General features: G+C 46.2%; 1 protein-coding gene across 3 annotated transcripts in view; it reads right to left on the bottom strand.

The window, feature by feature from the left end:
• The window catches only part of ASXL2 (ASXL transcriptional regulator 2), a 92732-nt gene that overhangs the window by 34628 nt on the left and 38524 nt on the right, over positions 1 to 19580 (bottom strand). Inside the window, exon 4 of one of the 3 annotated variants that reach the window (XM_048937304.1) lies at positions 19030 to 19186. In XM_048937304.1, coding sequence (XP_048793261.1) covers positions 19030 to 19186 — 157 coding nt within the window. Of the gene's footprint in view, positions 1 to 3123; positions 3705 to 13716; positions 15192 to 19029; positions 19187 to 19580 lie in introns of those variants that run through there. The other 2 variants (XM_048937305.1, XM_048937306.1) reach the window with 2 other exon arrangements.

The raw sequence follows: 19580 nt of genomic DNA, 5'->3' as shown, positions 1-19580 counted from the left end.
TCTCTCTTCACTTCGGGCTTTCTTAATTGGAAAAATATGTGGAGCAAAGATTGCACCTCCTGATGCCGTTAAATCCTGAGAGCACTGCTGGAGGGAAGCTGCAGAAATAATTACAGAATGCAAAGCGACACCTGGGGAAGCAGTGAACCGAGCAAAGCACTGCTGTGAAAATACTCCGTGAGCTGCTCCGCATCGTTTCTGCACAACCAAAGGTATTCTTCATCGGCTGAAGATTCTGGAAGATGGGGCCAGGATCTGAGCAAAAGGAATTGCAGTGCATTCAGGGATTCTTCTCATCCCAAAGAGGAGTGAGAGCTAAGGCTGGAGATGTCACCTTGAGGACGGGTGGTGAAGACGGAGACATGACTGCATGGCAGCGCCAAAAAATCCCACAGGTACTGGAGAGTTCTGCCTTAGAGCAGTTAAACCCAAGCATACAGAGCCCAGAGAGCTCCAAAACTAATAACTCTGCACGCTTGGCCCCAGGTTTTAGGCCAGCTGGTTCATTCACAAGGTTTCAGGACTTCCTGCTGTTGGTTTGGCTGGGAGAGGAGCTTGCCAGGTGAAGTTTTAACAGTTCTCTTAGATTAAAGTTGAGGAGACAAAGTGGAACATGTGTCAGCCAAACCTCGTGAAACCCAATTTGTTAGATAAACTGAGATTGGACCCAGCACAGCCCCACGTCCCAGCTGCAAGAATACTGGAGAAGGTGCATCTGCAGCCAATTACTGCTGCAATCTGTGGAATAGGGGCTCCTTTATGCTGTTGTCTTCTGACTTTAAATGCAATCGACACAAAAGTATTTCTTCTGAGAAACCAAGCTGCAACAGAAGTTTAAATGTGCTAAAGGCCAAATTAAATAAGAAATTCCATTCTGGAGGATCTGATGACATTTTGCAAGGTCTCAGGTTCCTTCAAGATTTGCAAACCCTAAAATATTGATCAATCTTAGAATAACCTGAGATGAAAGGGACCCATAAGGATCAAGGAGGCTGTGGATGCCCCATCCCTGCAGGCATTCAAGGCCAGGCTGGATGTGGCTCTGGGCAGCCTGGGCTGCTGGTTGGTGACCCTGCACACAGCAGGGGGTTGGAACTGGATGAGCATTGTGGGCCTTTGCAACCCAGGCCATTCTGTGATTCTATGATCACCGAGTCCAACTCTGATGCTGCCTTGTGTCTTCCCTTTGTAGAGTTCCAGCTCAGGCAGTACTAAGAACTCTGCCTGAAGTCGCAGGGCAGAGGAACACACTGATGAGCCACAGCTCCAGGCAATGCAACATTTGGATAATTTGCCAGTGTGTCCATTCTGACACCATACCATGCCATTTGCTTACCCAGCACGGCCAAAGCACTGGTGGGAGGAATGCCACGATCCTGCTGACACGGCGGTGCTTAGGGCACACCATGATGTCTGCTGCCACCACGCAGACAGACTGAGCTCTGCCAACAGGCCGTCCTGCTACCCAGCAAGTACCATCAGCTCGTAATTCTCATCCAGCGCCAGATATTAGCACATGAAAGTGAAAACAGCAGAAAGGTGGAGACATCTGAATTCTTTTGACTTCTTCTTCTTTTGCCTTCTCCTGCATATCTCCTCTTACACAAGCTATTTGCTTTGTAGGGTGTGAATTTAGCAGGATATTTGTCTGTTTGAAATCACCGACTCACAGGATGGTTTGGGTGGGAAATCCCTCTGGCTTCCAGCACACATCTGCTCCCTTTTCTAAAAGAAAATTTGGTAATAATCCTCCAGCTATGTTTCTCTTTCTCAACCAGTGCCGAATAAACAAGAAAACAGATGGATGTTGCTGATCCTGCTTTGGGAGAGCACGATTAACTGCTTGGCTGCAACATCCCTTTAAGCTCAGTAGTTCTGTGTAACAGCACTACACAAGTCCCTGCTCGTTGGGGCAGTAGTTTACCTTCTGATTTATTGCCTTGCCTTCCCTTGATACTGTGTGAAGTGCAGAACTGCACTGTTAGAGCACAATGGCTTAAGCCTATGCGGGAAAACACCTGGAGAGTCACTGAGCTGGAAAGGAGGAAACAGGAAAGCATAGGGAGGTCTTACAGGGAAACGATGGGGATGATGACAGAAATCATGCTTTCTTGGCAGGCACTCAAGTAATTCCTAAATCAAGATCAAGATGAAGATTTTCTTAAATGGATGTTGCACAAAGAAGTGGATGCTTTCCTCAGGCTTAGCAGAAGAAACTGAAGCACACTGAATTACCCCACATCCCGCAGCCACTTTGATTCTGTGGCTGCAAAGGAAAATTACTCTTAGGGTCACTCAGCTCAAGGTCAACCCTGGCAGCTGACTTTACCAAATACATGGATATCGTGACTGAAGTGCCAATGATACAACAGCAGGAAATCAGAGAATCATTAAGGTTGGGAAAGAACACGAAGCTCATCCAGTCCAACTGCCAACTCATCGCCACCGTGCCCACAAAATGAAACAAAACTGACAGAATGCACAAGAAATACGGGAAAAATACATCCGCAGTTGTCAGAGAGCTTGGCAGGCAAAATGCTCCCACATCAGAAGAAAAAACGTTTGCTAAAGTTTGCAGAACTTTGTGAGAAGACAATTTGCATGAGTTATGAGCACAGCCAGAACATCCCCCCCGATATGAGCAGTGTAAAGCCAGGGAAGGATCCTGCATCTTGGGACTGCAACAGGTTCGGCGGTGTAAGCAGGGTGCTGCAGCCTTCTGAGCCATTCACATCCCTGAGGACTGGAAATTCAGGCTCCTACTGCATGTCTCCTCCTTTTATAGATCACAGCAAATTAGTTTCACATCACACAATAAAAGAAACTCTCAGCTTTGGTAAGTGGAATCAAAGTAATCTGAAGCAATGACTCTGCCTGCAAGCACTGCAGCAATCAGTGCCATCCTGTGAACGGGTCGCAGATCCCAATCATTCACTGCATCCAATAGGAATCTGCAATCTGTGATGTGCTGACAGGGTAAATTTGATTTATTACTTGGCACAAAAGAAGCACTCTTCTGTATGGTCTCCAGGTATGAGACACTCATTCTTAGCCTCTAAAAGGACCCAAATGCACCACAGACCGAGCATGAGATGCATCCCAGAACACAGACCAAGTACTCACCTCTCTTCCTGGCTGGAGCTCAGCTGTAGGAACAGTACTGCAGGAACTCTACTGGGGTTTTGTCTCTGCTTTTGTTTAGCCTTGGGAGAGTCTAACGTGAAAATAAATTGAAAGAGTAGAACCAGAGTTCCTGCTCAAGATTTGCATGTGTTTCCATGGGGTTTTCTGCCTTGAAATCAACACATTCAGAAAGAAAAGGCTGAACTTTACTAATTTGGAAAGAAATTACAGTCAAGATGAACTAAAAATACAGTACTCCCCCCCTTTCAACTATGTGCAGTCACAAGCTTAAAATAACCCAATTTTGAACAGCTAATGGGATCCAGATGTATGGCATGAAAAAGTCCTAGTGAAAGTCATCAAACACGTTCTGAGAAGCACATAAATGCCTCCTGTTCATCCAACGCCTTTTCCATTTTACAGGTATGCAGTTTGTCAGAAAGAGAATGGGAACTCAAGGCGGGATTCACACCAAACCAAGGCCAAACGGACAGGGACGACGGCCATTTCGCGAGCGTTCTCCACCACACAACAGATCCCTGCTAAAATCAAGGAGCAGAAAAGGACTGAAAATATCTTCCAATTGCAACCTTGCTCCTGCAGCTCCCACTCCTGCACTTTGCCCTGGGTAAAGTGGAGACTCTCACTGCCGTGACGAGGGTTACACATTCCTAAGATCACATTCGGTTTTTACGAACATAATAAAGATCATCCATCTGCTTCATACAGAGACTGGAGTGGATTTGGCTCTGGTAGCTCTGAGAAAACAAGCTGAAGCTCTAAACAAGTGTTGGATCACTCACACATCTACTGGTGATCGGAGGATGGTTGGACTGGGTGATCCTGTGGGTCTTTTCCAGCCTTGGTTATTCTATGATTCTATGACTCTATCCCTTGTGCTCCATAGATCTCACTGCACCCACTTATCATCTTTTGGTCCCAATTCAAAGCTTTCTTAGGTCTCTTAGATCTCCATGGGATGGCAGTGGTATTCCCCAGCACAGGAGCATCCACCAGCATATCCAAGTGTCAGATATCTCTGTCACCAGGCCACACTAACTATGGAGATCTCCCAGTTAAACCACCCCTAGGATAACGATAGAGAAAACGATAGAGAAGTTGTGGGAGGTGTAGCCATAGGGAAGACACACGACTACATTCCTCATTTGATTCAGGCTGGATATTAGGAAAAATTTTGTCTTGTAAAGAGCAGTGATGCAGTGGCAAGCTCCAAAGAGGAGCTTGTTCACCCCCCTTGGCCATCCAAATATGGCTGTGACCTCAATGTGGGTTCAGACCTCAACCAGAGCACATAGCCCATGTTCAGATTGGGTATTAGGAAAAATATCCTCTCATAAAGAGCAGAGCTGCAGTGGCACAGCTGCCCAGGGAGGTGGTGGGGTCACCAAACCTGGAGGTGTTCCAGAACCGTGGGGATGTGGCACTGAGGGATGTGGGCACAGTGGGGTGGGCTGGGGTTGGACTTGGGGATCTGAGAGGTCTTCCCCAACCTGAATGATCCTGTGATTCTGAGCATGGAGCACACAGAGGAGCCCCAGCCATGGACTGGGACACCCCGCTGCAGGTGGTACATAAAAAAGGACTGAAAAGTCCTCAAGCCAACATGCTCTTAATCTGTATAAAATAAAGGAAATGAGGTGGTAAAAAAAGAATGTTTGGCAATCTACATCCTTATCACTTTTGAAATTGATGCAACATCAAGTTTTCTGGAGGATGCAGAGCAATGACAGACAAGGTCACAGCTCCCTGCGTGTTCGTAAAAATAAATGCTCTAAATTTGGTGACATTCTACTGATCTAAATAGCACTTTTTCAGCTGTTGAAATGTAAGGCAACTCTCACATAAACGCATTAGGAAATTACAGCTGTAAGTGCTAATTACCTCAAAGGACACCAAAATTAGCCAACACTAATGAGTTGTTCTATTTTTTTAATACTACAGCAGACGTGTGCCTCTAGGAAAAAGTGAAGACTATCAGAGTGATAAATCTAATTCTGATACATCTCAGTTACTCACGAGATGCACTTTGGTAGCCCAGGTGTTTGACAGAAGCTGTCACTGCCATGACTGATAAATTTCACTGAAAGTCATTTGACAACTGATCTTGGTAGCTGCCAGTGCCCAAACCATGCCAGACAAACACTGCACAACTGCCCAGCTGCATTTCTCCTGCAGCTTGAACACACTGCACCATCGAGTAGCACGTGGCACAGCACTGCACAAATTTCTGTTTCCGTGACCAGGATACTTCCCTCTTCCCCAAAAAGGAATTTAGCAGTTTATCTTCTCTTCCTTTGGACTCTGCAGAGCCTCTAAAATCATAGGATCCTTGGAGTTGGAAGGGACCTCTGAGGGCTATCTAGTCCAAAACCCCTGCAATGAACAGGGAACAGGTTGCCCAGGGCCTGATCCAGCCTGGCCTTGAAAGTCCCCAGGGCTGGAGCATCCACTTCTCTGGGCAAATCTACTCCCTTAAAGCTTGAAACCATTTCCCCTTGTTCTATCGTCACAGACCCTGCTGAAGTCTGCCCCCTTCTTTCTCACAGCCCCCCACCAGATACAGACAGATCCCTCTCATTCTTTTCCCCACCAGATACAGACAGATCGCTCTCAGGTCACCTCGCAGCCTCCAGGCTGCACAGCCCCAGCTCTCAGTTGTCCTTACAGGAGAGGCAGGACGGTGTGATGCGACTCATCAGAACCCACAGACTTGTGGATGCTCAGGTTCCTCAGGTGGTCACAAACCTGGTCTTTACTTACAGTGGGAAGGATTGCTTCCCCACTCCTACCAAACCAAATGTTTGAGGACTGTGTGGTGAGCAGTTATCAGGGAAGACCGAGGCAAAACAAAATTGTTAACAACCTCAGCCTTCTCCTTGTCTGCTGTTACCAGCCTGCCTGTGTCACTCACTACGGGGATACGCCTTCCTGGAGTTTCCATTTTCAATCTTCACAGATATTTTCTTTCTCCAGACCACGACTGATGTGCAGTAACCATAAAGAGGTGTCTTATGCTACTCTGCAGCATCATTCAGCAATATATTGACTGTTTTGAGAATGACTTGCCCCTGCTTACTAATACCACAGCATACGGAGGACACGTGGGTTCGTGAGCTGGAACAACGTATCTGGAGCACAGCAGGTCTCCTGAGGTACATCAGTAACTGATCTGCACTATTGGTCTGTTGCCATCATGAGGAAGCTTTACTTCTCCCACCCACGAGTCTGACATCCGTCTATACATGAGATCTTACACCTCCCACCCATGAGTCTGACATCCATCCATGCTCACAAGGTCCCACCTACACATACAGACATCATCTCCCACCTAGCAGCCTGATATCCATCCATACATATGAAGTCTCGCACTTCCCATCCATGAGCCTTGCATCCAGCCGTACACACAAGGTTCTACATCTCCCACCTACAAGCCTGATATCCATCCACACATACGAGGCCCTGCATCTCCCACCCTCTAACCTACCATACATCTCTCCATAGATCCTCTCCCTCCCCAGGGGTAGGAACGTCTGGATTTTGTGTTGAGGGATATGGTGTAGTGAGTTCTATTGGTGACAGGCGGATGGTTGGACTGGATGATCTTGAAGGTCTCTTCCAACCTTGATGTTCTGTGATTCTGCAGCCCCATCCCCTGCCTTGAACCATCCTGGCATGCCTCCTGGCTGAGCTGATTCAAATTGCTGGTCAGACACAAAGCTACCAGCTCTTTTGTCACTAGCTCTGTTTCTGTAGGACCGCTGAGGCTCACGGAAGGGTCCCCCATGACTGCCCCAGTCCACTCTATATCTGTAAAGGGAGCACAAAGCTTACAGCTGTGTGAGAAAATCTCAGAGCAGCGCTGCTGACCCTGTGCATCTCTGCAGAAGACGCTTAGAGGACAGTGCAAGCGGGACCGCAGGCTTCACATCTTTTGTTACGGGGTGCCAGAACACGTTTCTAGGTTGCTGACTCAAACAGAGCAGATGAGAGGTGGCCAAATACGAACTGTGTAGGAAGCTACTGTAGGCGTTCAGAGAAGGGAAGATGTGGTCACGTTTCTTTGAACTCCTCTCCAGGTTCTTGCATCGTGTATCACCACAGTGCATAAGGCAGGCAGCACAACTGCCTTCTTCCTTGCATATGAAGAGCTTTGTTACAGACAGATAACAATTAATTCACCACCTCTCAGGTCTCTTTGATGATTTTCACTGCAGCTTGTCTCTGCCAATACACATTCTAATAGAAAAATAGCAGTTTTAAAATCTTGTATCCTGACTATAGAGCATCTTCAGCTCTTTTTTAAACTAAAGGGGGAAGATTTAGGTTAGATGTTAGGAAGAAATTCTTTACTCAGAGGGTGACGAGACACTGGCACTGCTGCTCAGAGGCCAGGCTACATGGAGCCCTGGGCAGCCTGATCTGGTGTGGGGCACTCAACTTAGATCTCTAATTACCCCTCCAATCCAATCATTCTATGGCTCTATGATCCTGTGATCTTTAAGGACCCTTCCAACCCAACTATTCTGTGACTCTATGATCTTTAAGGATCCTTCCAACCCAATCATTCTGTGGCTCTATGATCTTTTAGGATCCTTCCAACCCAACTATTCTGTGTCTCTATGATCTTCAAGGATCCTTCCAACCCAACTATTCTATGGCTCTATGATCTTTAAGGATCCCTCCAACCCAATCATTCTATGGCTCTATGATCTGTATGGATCCTTCCAATCCCATCATTCTATGGCTCTATGATCCTGTGATCTTTAAGGACCCTTCCAACCCAACTATTCTGTGTCTCTATGATCTTCAAGGATCCTTCCAACCCAATCATTCTGTGGCTCTATGATCTTTTAGGATCCTTCCAACCCAACTATTCTGTGTCTCTATGATCTTCAAGGATCCTTCCAACCCAACTATTCTATGGCTCTATGATCTTTAAGGATCCCTCCAACCCAATCATTCTATGGCTCTATGATCTGTATGGATCCTTCCAATCCCATCATTCTATGGCTCTATGATCCTGTGATCTTTAAGGACCCTTCCAACCCAACTATTCTGTGTCTCTATGATCTTTAAGGACCCTTCCAACCCAACTATTCTATGGCTCTATGATCTTCAAGGATCCTTCCAACCCAATCATTCTATGGCTCTATGATCTGTATGGATCCTTCCAACCCAACCATTCTATGGCTCTATGATCTTTAAGGTCCCTTCCAAACCAACCACTCTGAAGTTCTATAATTCTGTGACTTGATTGTGAGCCCTCAGGGGAAGCAATCCCACGTGCAGATCCAACCTAGCGGTGCTCCAATCCAGTCCTGTGAGAGGGTTGTAATGTGTCCATGTTCTCTGTTGAAGAGCAGGAAACTTAGCTCAGATTAAATTTAGTTTCTTCTCTGCTACTGAGAGATCAGTTCCTAGAGACCACTGTCAAAAACATCAAAATAAAACCATTAGGGCTCTTTCTCATACAGTTGTCCATGATTAACTCCTCTTCCTGATCCTCTCCAGACGTGAACGATCACTCAGGAAAGATCCACGTGTAGAATTAACTGGGAACAGAAATTCAGCTCACACCCAAACTAATTTCCAATGGAGACCCAGTGGTGTTTAAAAGTCCATCTCTGCCTCCCCCAGATGACACTCACTGCTCCTGCTGATGATCTGTGCCACTGCTTGTTTCTGCAAACCAGCTTAAAAATGCAGTGTAATGTCATTTAATGGAAAATTGTTCTGCATTTACAGCAGGAATGTGAAGTCCTGGGCTGAGGCACTGCCTGGGCGATGTACTGCATTGTAAAATAAGGGCTTTTAAGTGGACAGAAAATCAATTTCTCTATACTACGTTCTCAGCAGCAGCTGAAATGATTGCGGTGCTATTAAAAGATACTCCCTGTTCCCCAGACAGACACTGAAAATGGAGAAACCAAGCCCCAAAAGTAACGTCTGGCAAGTAAAAAAAGTCTTATAAAGGTCACCTGAGCTACCAGCACTGCCACTTCAGTGCCTGCCATGAGAACCACGGAGAAAATACCGCATGCTGAGAAATCACCCCGAAGCCAAACTGCTACAGGCTGTTAGGATGAGTGCAAGGAGAAGAGGCTCAGAAAGCATCTGCAGCATTTTTATTCTGAGTTATCAGCTGGGGTAAACCTTTGTTATGCATTGGTCTGCAACGTTTGGAAAGAATCTGTGAAGTTCTGAGGATTTCAGCTCAGGCAGCTCTCTGTGACCATCAGCAAAAGCTTTAACACCTCTAACGATTAGGAAATGAGCATGAGCCCTGTTTTGAGGTGAGAAGAACTAACTCCTGGACTAGAATGATGTCAAGAGCTGAGAATTAGGGAGTGTGGCTGCATTGGTCTCAACAACAACAGAGGCAGTCTGTGCAATTATACGCGTACTTCGTTTTTAAAAGGTTTCGTCTCCCACAAGGGATGAAAACAACAACAAATCTGAGTGGCAGGAGCGCTGATGAAGATGAAAACTGCAGATTGTTACAGAGACATTCACCAGAGCACCAAAAAGCCACGTGTAACCACACCACGCATCAGAAAGGAACAGTGAAGGAACAGTTAAAAATAAAAAATGCTTTATAGATTGCAGTGACTCCTTCAGAGCTGACGATGATGACCAAGTTGATAGTAATCAGTGTTTATACAGGACTTGGCTACTCTTGGCTACGCTGCCAATATAAAGAGGCACTTCTATGGCAAACACTTTGCTGAAAACTGGAGAAGTGTAGGAGAAATGTCAGCTCCTCTGAGGTGAGCACAGGGCAGAGCTATCTAGACAGTATTTTTAGAATGCACATCACCCTTTTCTTAAAATTTAGTGAGGCAAAAACCGTTTTTATCCTCTATAGGTGAAGCAAGATGCTTTCAGTCACTTGGGGCAAAGCTGCACAGCATCCAACATTTATGAAGCCTCCTCACATCCCTACAGCTCAATATGTAGGTATATATAATCTGCACGCAATTTAAGTATTGGTTTGATGTAGAATCATGGAATGTAGAATCAGGTTGGAAAAGAGCTCTGAGATCCCCAACCCCAGCCCACCCCACCGTGCCCACTGCCCACATCCCTCAGTGCCAAATCCCACAGTTATGAAGCATCTCCAGGGATGCTGACCCCAGCACCTCCCTGGGCAGCTGTGCCACTGCAGCACTGCTCCTGCAGAGAAGAAATGTTTCTTACTATCCAACCTGAACTGCCCCTGGTGCAACTTGAGGCCATCACCACTTGCTCTATCACCGATTACCTGGGAGAGAAGGACAACCCGTACCTTGCTTGGTCCTCTCTCATCAGTAATACACCATTAACCTGGCTTCTCACTAGCATTTCTGAGATACGTGGTGACCCATCTCAGCATGGCTTTTGGGACACAATTCTGTTGATGGCCTGGTGATTTTCCTATTGGGAAAGGAGGAGGGAGCTCGCAATGGCCACAGTAGGCTGAGTGCCAACATGCCCCGTGTTTCCTCCTGACAGGGCCTCAGTGGCAGGCTGGAGTGCAGCAACAGCATCTGTAGTGGCAAAGAAGGCCAGAAGTTGTTCAGATGCTACAGTAATGCATTCATGAATCATAATCATAAGTCTGTGAAAATGGGCAAAGAGTGGTGAGGTTTGATAACATCAGGTTACTTGAAGAACACACAGGGTGACTGAAAATTCATAGGTCTTGTATGATGACCTCAGAAAGGTGGTGTTTTCATAGGATTATAAAATGGTCGGGTTGGAAGGGACCTCAGCATCCGCTGAGCCCCACACCCTGCCACAGGCTGGGTGCCCCCCACCAGCTCAGGTCTTGAACAAAGTGTGCTGTTTTCATCCTGAGTCTAAATGCAACCAGGTGTGCTGCAAAAGCACGATAAGGATGGCATGGCCTGAGGTGGAGCTTTCATTTCTGAGGGTGCCACTGACCACGAGCATCAGACTGCTGCTGCTGCTGCCGAGGATCAGGATTTCTGCCTTCAAAGAACCCCTATTTAAGCAAAGTGTGCTTTGCATGTGGACAAGGAAAACACACAACCTCAGTATCAGGGCAAGCATGGTTCAGTACTGATTCAACACAGAACAAGCCTTAGCTTGAAGGCATAAGGAAAAACACAGATGCAGAGAGCTTAAAGGAGGAACCCACTATGCTGGTGAAGCAGGAAGGTCAGCCTATACTCAGAAACAGCTTCATATATGTGGAAATCCAGAATATCATGGGGAAGGAATTTCTTAGAATCACAAAACTGTTAATGTTCAAAAGATTTTGATGATCAACCCGTTACCACTGTGCTCCTTGCTCACAGAATCATTTAGGTTGGGAAAGACCTCCACAACCCCTAAGTGCAACCCCAGCCCACCGTGCCCACTGCCCAGTGCCACATCCCCACGGTTCTGGAACACCTCCAGGTTTGGTGACCCCACCACCTCCCTGGGCAGCTGTGCAGCACTGCTCTTTATGAGAAGAAATATCTCCCAATACCCAACCTGAACCTTGCAACTTAAGGCCATTACTTCTCATCTTAAATTTCAGACAGGTCTTTTAAAACACAAGCATTTCCATTGCTGTTAGTGCAGGCAGCAGCCTGAGCCCTGTACTTTTGAATGGGCTTTCCCTCAAAACTTGCATTTGCCTCGTGTCAGCTGGAGACTGATTGAATGAGTGCTGTGCCACTGCCTACACAGCCCCTTCCTGCAGAGCCTGTGCTCAGCTCAGCAGAAAAACAGCTCTGACTGCAACACGGTAGAGTTGCAAGGTCTGGATGAAATGGAACAATACATCAATTTCCAGAGACTCTCAACAACTGCACGTGCAGCAGATTGTTTTAGCCTCTAGCTGAGGGAAACCATGTGAGTGCAGGCAGAGCATATCTGTGCACCAGGGCTCAGCAAGGAGCAGTGTCACCGTTCGCCTCGAGCAGCTGCAGACACATGCAGCAGCTTTCAGTTCCCCCTTGCTATGAGCGCTGCAACATGTTCCTCATGTGAAATCCATGCAAAATTCATGCACAAAATCCTCTGTTGTACAGTTTCAATTCATAACCCATCTTTCCATGCACCTGAATGCCCACCAAGCACGGAGCCACGTGTGGGTGCTTGGGATCACAGCCAACAGCTCCCATGACCGTAACATCTACAGAAATAAAACTGCTGGAGAGTGAGCCTTGGGTGTTCTATAGCTCATAAAGTGGATAGGATGGCATAAAGCAGAGCATACACCAACCTAAAAAAGTAGGGAAAAGGGACATTTCTGGTGTTGCAGATTGCCTGGTAAGTTGTATGTGACACTTGGGAAACGGCTTCCTCCTGAGTCACGAGCACAAACAGGAACTGGCTGCATTCAGAAAAGCTGAGATATTTCAACCCAATCTTGAACAGGAAGAAACCAAATGACATAACCCAAACAGAGTTCTCTTGAATTCTTTTTTTTTGCTGTTGTTTTCTTTTTCCCTTTGCATTTGTTGTGGGCTGGTGGCAGCAAAGCACTCGCTGAAGGTGCTGCTGTCATCAGGGTTCATTACAGAAGCTGCCAGCAAAGTGGGCACGTGGCCTCCAATGCTCTGTTGTCAGACATTCCTCCAGACTGAAAGATAATGCACTGAATTCTAGCAGGGAACACTGCTTTATTTCATAGAATCATAGCATCATTAAGCATCATTATTAAGGTTGGGAGAGATTGCTAACACCTCATTTTTTTCCCTCTTTGCTACAGCTAACTCAGGTTGTGCTCTGCTGCAGAGACCTGAGAGCACAATGATCTCAGAAGGTGACACACACAGAAGCTACACAAAATCCTCCTTCTCCTTCAGGATGACTCTGAGTAGAAGGGGTACAAACAGGAACATCCAGCATGGAAGAAATTACAGGAAAATCCAACGCTGAATGCTGTTTTTTAACGGATAGAAGCCTTAAAAGTCTGGGCAGATGTACAGTGCAATGATACAGCTTTATCTGGGGGCTGGAACTAGACGACCCTTTAAGGTCCTTCCCAAACTAAGCCATCTTGTGATTCTATTTGCATCAGCATGCAAAGCCAGGTCTATGTACTGCTCAAGTTGCACTTCAGTCTGCTGAAGTTTTGCAGCTGGCCATAGAAACAAGACTAAGTTACACATGATTTATTTCCAGACTCCATAAGCACAGACTACATTAGTACAGGGGAGCTCCGAAACAGCCCCAGATGTACAAATGGGGTGCAGCACAAGTAACGCTGAGCCCACTGCACTTCTTGCTCACGGAGTGCATTACAACAACAAATTGCAAGTTGCCCCAAAACCATACTGAAAAGATGATAAAAGCATCTGGAAGTGAGGTATTTACACTTAAAGTTTCAGGATGATTTAAAAGAACGTGAAACCAAAGTGTTTTGGTTTTACAAGCGCCGCACCGCATCCAAAAAAGCTGTGCTTTTATTGTCAGTCTCAAAAGGCGACAGCTGAGAAACTGTTTCCCATCAGGGCCAAAGAAAAGATATCTGTGCCTCGCTGCCCATCGTCACAGAGCCAAAAAAGCACCCACTCCATCCCCTACAGTGCAAATCCCCAGCAGCAGCTGCCTGCTGGAGCAGCATCCCCTTACCTTCCAGAGGAATTGCACGGAGCTGCTCCATGAACATTATTTCTTCTGCTTAAAATCTGCAACCTCGTGGCCTCCTCCAGCCTTCTGCTTATGCACAGATGTACAGGCAATAATGCAGGAGGGTTGTTTTAAATTTTTTCCTCTGTGCTCCTGATTGGCTCAGCGCAATGCCCATGTGGGTCTACAAATGCGAGGTTTCTACCCTTTTTAAAATCAAAGTGTCAGTTTTGCTGCTGTCAGAGCACTTTATTTTTGTACATATAAGGAAGTGGCTGTTGATGTTATCTGAACGTGCTTCCTGTTTTATATGTATATGAGCAAAAATAATGGCACGTTAAGCTGAGCCGCAGTTTCAGAGAGCTCAGGTTGGAGCCTCCGAGCAAAAGGCAATGATGGGAGCACACCTCAGCTGCTCGCTGTCTGCCACGGTTTGCACTCACTTCACTGATTCCCATCAGAGATCTGTGTCCTCCCAACAACAGCCCTCCTCCCCATGCAATAAGCTGCATGAGCAGCGCTTCCTAATGAGGTTCTGGGATGCTTCCAATCGCAAAGGGCTCGGCATACCTCAACTACTGCACAGGTAATAAAGCAGCCAGCAGCCAGGCCATGCCAGCAAAGCACTGTCTGAATTTGGGCTATCAGTTTGGTTTTTTAAACCAGGGAGGAGTCCTCCAAGTGTTTCATGTAAGCATCCAGGAAGTGGCTGTGTAGGAGTGCTGTGCTCCAGAGCTGACGCTGCGGAACAAAACGTGATGAGAACCTAATTGGAATTTAATGTCTTTTTGGTTATTTCAAACAAATGTATGAGTAAAAACTTGCTTCTGTGCAGAAATTCTTCCACTCTACCTCTTGGATATTATAGCAGTACAATTAAACTGCAGGCTTTGCTAAATGAAGCTGAAAGAAAAAAGTCTTCCAGATGCATGCAGAAGGTGAAACCTATGAGCTCAAAGCTATGGAATAAAACAACACCAAGAGCACAAGAATCACAGAAGAGCTTGGGTTGGAAGGGACTTCAAGGATCACAAAGCTCCAACGCCACCATTGCAGGCAGGGCCACCAACCTCCACATTAATACAAGACCAGGCTGCCCAAGCCTTGTTTCCAAACCTAAACCACAAAGCATCAAAGGTGCATCCAGACCCAGACCCCGCTTTGACCACCACTGCATGGCATACACAGCATCCCAGCTTCTCCCTCACATCCTGGAAGGAAAAACAGCTGAAATTCTGGGGTGGGTGGAAAGCTGGTCTATGATCTGATGGTTTGTATTTTGAAAGATACCATCTGTAATGAAGTTATCTTTGTATTTTGGACCATCACTACATGTTTCTAAAGCCCCCCATGAAACACACAGACTGACACAGACCGATAACATCTACTGGAGGTCTCATGGAAGAGCTGTCAGGTTGAATAATAGGAAACATTTCTTTTCTGAAGGAGTGGTGATGCTCTGGCACAGCTGCCCAGGGAGGTGGTGGGGTCACCAAACCTGGGGGTGTTCCAGAACCATGGGGATGTGGCACTGAGGGACGTGGGCAGTGAGCATGGTGAGGTGGGTTGGGGTTGGACTAGAGGATCTTGGAGCTTTTTTCCAACCTGAATGGTTCTGGGGTTCTATGAACAAGGACCCCTGCAGTGTCTGAGAGCACCCAAAGGAGCAGGGCCATGTTGACGCACGGCTGCAATGAGACGAGAGAGAGTAGAGGCAGATCATAAAGTAAACATGCCCTGCAAAACAAAAGGTACAGAGGTCACCAGCAAAGCCAGAAGTGCCCAGGGGAAGCCCCCGTTGTGGTTGCTGACTTCTTACTGCTTGTCACTGACACAGTAGGTCAAAAAGTCACCAAAAATGGTAAATTTGTCAGGATGGCTGCATTTGTCCCTGTGCAGAGGAACAGAGGAATAACATGTGGCCAGGCAATATGAATCTGTGCTCACACTGTGTCAGAAGAGGGAGCTTACTAAGAGCCCACACTCTCTTTCTTTGAAAGAAGAAAGTAGCAGGGAACTTGTTTATGACTTCAAATGTTCTTTTGTGCAACATAAGCTCAAAAAATGTTATTTTTGTATGGAATTCCTGACTTCTGGTTGAGCGAAGTGCAGGGTTTTGTGTTTTAATGAAGAAAATCTTCAGAGAGAAATCTCTGTAAGAATTTCACACACCATGGCACAGTAATATTAAGCTTCATAAAAAGGGGAACCACACTGAAACACGGAAACGACCTACAAAGAAATTAAGCAGCGCATCTAAAAGGGCAAAGCAAAAGCCAATGGCAAAGACATCACTTAAATTAACCATAATAGCTTCCTGGAGAAAATGTTTATCAAATGTGATTCCAGAGTTTGAAATATGCTTGTCTGGTTTAGCACCAGAGTGAGGGGGATTACTGCAGGGTGCCTGAGGAAGCATGCCCAACCCACACCGTTCAACATACACAACATGAAACTTGGGCACACACAGCTTGTTGGCTTAAAATGTTCTTCTGCAGCACAGACTGAACTGCAGAGAACTGCAAAAGGAGCTCAGAGCACCGTGGGAAGAGGCAGTGAAATGAGGGAGAATTCTGAAAGGATTAAAGGCAACCTAAGGGCCAAAGGGAAGAACGCAGCCCACACGATGAGCTCGGAAATGTACTTTGCTGTTAAGGAATGGATTCCAGACTCGCAGACATGTAACCCCAACAGCACTGAATCATGGAATCGTTCAGGTTGGAAAAGACCTCTCAGATCCCCAAGTCCAACCCCAGCCCACCATGCCCAATGAGCACATCCCTCAGTGCCACATCCCCACGGCTCCGGAACACCTCCAGAAGGTGACCCCACCACCTCCCTGGGCAGCTGTGCAGCACTGCTCTTTCAGAGAAAACTATTTCTTAATATCCAGTATGACCCAGACAGTCTTAATAATAGGGCCCATAGGAACCCAGAAGGCTCAACAAGGCCAAGTGCAAGGTGCTGCACTTGGTTTGGGGCAATCTGAGGTACATGTACAGCTGTGAATCGCTCCATCCCTGGAGGAGCCCAAGGTCAGGCTGGAAGGGGTCATGGGCAGAAGCCAGCCCACAGCAGGGGCTGCACCTCAATGGTCTTTAAGGTCCCTTCCAACCCAACCATTCTGTAATTCTATGATGTACTGCCTCATATTGCTTTCCCACCTGTTCCCTACACAGAGCTCCAGCACTTTCAGCCAGAGCAGGATTCATAGGACTTACACTGAGCTGCAAATACAGAGACTGTGCTTCCATTTCCACTCTTGCAGTGCCCTGCTGGCACAGGGGCAACTCAGGCTGCACTGAGCTCTGCTGGGCCTGGCAGCAGCTCCACACATCTGCAGTGCCAACAATTCATTGCACAGCAATGCCCTCCCTGCTCCAGCACAGTGGTGTACTGAGATTTTCTTAAAGGGAAGCTCAAGGAGAACACCATTTCCGCTCAGAAACTCGTGAATGCCTTTGTGTGACACTAAGAGGTGAGTTCATTAGCAATTAAGAGCTGCTCCAACAAAGGAAAACAAACCTCAGGGGAACAGAAGGAAAATAATCAGTGACACCACCGACCACAGCCACACTTTTAATAATGAAGTTGGCTTCGAGTGCATTAAAGCACTGTGATTCCTAGAAAGAAGAATAATCAGTATCTGGCCACAAAAGAAGTGCAAAATTCCCTTTTTTATTTGTACTGGAACTGCTAACTTCAAATCTTCTGCTTTTGAGCTCTGGGTAACTTTTACCACCTCTTGCAGCCTACAGATTCCCTTCCTTCTTTCTCTGGTTCCCAAACCACGCAGGGTTCTGTTTGCTCTGACAGCAGTAGCACCGTATGTAGAACTTTTACACTAAAGCCATGCACACATTGCTAGGCCAACAATCTCTCTAAGACTTTTGCACTTCCTTGCAAGTTTTTTACATAACGCCCCATTCCGAGGCTTTGTTAGGAATGAAAGTATTTTAGCCACGCTACTCATACCTTCTCTTCCAAAGGATTAATTTGGAGTCAAGTCTTACTTCTAAACTTTTAACAATGCCTATTTTTGCAGTGTTTTAAATGCTCACAATTCTATCTAACAGTTTCCTTTGGTTTTGTTTACTTGCACTACATGGAAAACCCCACACACGCTTGGGTCACACAACCCCAGCTGACCTAAATGCTTTGGTGCATGGCTCCAGTAGTGTCAGAAAACTGCTTACATGCCTCCACCACTGCAATGGAAATAAGCTTTTCATTTTGTTGCATTTCAGCCAAGAAATTCTGTGCATGACTGAGCAGAAAGAGAAAGGATCAGATTAAAGGTAAAGCAGCTGTAACAGCAGCAGCAACACTGAAAGACACAGGAATACCCACAAGAGAAAGGTGCAACCTCTGCTTACAAGAAAGAGCAAAGGATTTCTAGTAAATGTATATTGCACCCTCAAATTTTATTACATACACTTTTTTTTTTTAATTAATTCAGCACTTAAACAGATACTTGACCAGAATTCTGAAGGAGGAATGAAGATTCAAACACTGATCAAATGAATGGGTTCTGGAATTAGACGTGGGCAAAGGAAACTGCAATGTGTTACTAATACATGATGCAACTACTGACAGCCTCCAGTCAGACACCGTGGCAAGATACCAGGATTGAAAAGGGAATGGAATGCATTATTTCCTCTGCTTGATCCCCCAAAACACCAAAGATATTCTTCTGCAGAACATTCAGAATTTAGGTACTCTTGAAACGTTGCTGAACTTTCCTGTATTATTTAAAAGTGACTGATGCTTGAAAGTAAGTTTAAATACTCAACTGTACACAATACCTAAATATTGCTGAGTGTGTGAGGGAAGGAAGTCCAAAGCAGGAAAATGGAGCCCAGTCCCACAGCCCCATCAGTCTCCATAACAAGCTGTAATCACAGAGCTTCGGTGCTCACTCCTACTACATGCAATATCACTGAGAGAGGCCACAACCAGGAGGTGCAGTGGTTTCAGGAAAGAAGGGTTAGAGTTAGGCCTAGGGCTCAATATACAAGGTTCAGTATAAGGCCCAGGATAAAGAGAAAACCTGTAAAACACCAAAGCGCTGTTCCTAGGTCTGAAGCACAGTATGCTTGTATAAAGGATACACACACATTGAATTGCAAATACTTTTTTTTTTGTTTCAAGTTATGCTGCACTTGTGATGTAAATTCAAGTCAGCAGCATAAGCTGTAAATGAGACTTTAGGCTCCTGTAAGGTCCTGTCCCTATATGGCAACAGATGGGATCAGCAATAAGCTGAAAGTCCTTCACAGAAACCATGTTATCATCTCTCCTGAGCAGGAAAATTACCTTTCCTTTTCCACCTGCTTTTCTTCCCATCCTTGTTCGTGCACCCATCACTGCTGCTGCTGCTGCTGCTGTTCTCAGAGCTCTGTGAGTCGGACTGCGCGTCGCTGCTTTCCTCCGAGCCATCTGAGAGCTCCTTCAGCCCATCCGGAACGTCCTTCTGCAAATGGAGCCAACAGGTCAGTAAGCCCACGTAGCAAGAAATTCCTCACTTAATAAAATATTTTTAAGTTGCATTTTCCTTCATTTAGCCAGTGCCTGTCGTTGACTTTTTATCCTGCAGAGACGTGTCAGAAGAGCTCAGCTTCAGGCCTGTGCTTTCTGCTAGCCCACATAAAACACGTGCCTGCTGGTGTGGCTCTCACACTTCCCTGTCACCACCTCATATCTCCCTCCCTGCACACCCCCTATAGCTGCCTATCCTCAGTCACCATCTATAATGCACTACAACACACTGTAACACACCACAGTGACCTGCAGTGCACTACAACACTCTGTAAGGCACTGCAGGTCCACCATTCTCACACCTAACATTTCAGGCTGATAACAGCCAG

The sequence above is a fragment of the Lagopus muta genome, chromosome 2 (genome assembly GCF_023343835.1).
Source record: "Lagopus muta isolate bLagMut1 chromosome 2, bLagMut1 primary, whole genome shotgun sequence".
Taxonomy (NCBI): domain Eukaryota; kingdom Metazoa; phylum Chordata; class Aves; order Galliformes; family Phasianidae; genus Lagopus; species Lagopus muta.
Note: the sequence above shows the minus strand (reverse complement) of the source record. Positions and strands in the feature narration are given on the sequence as shown.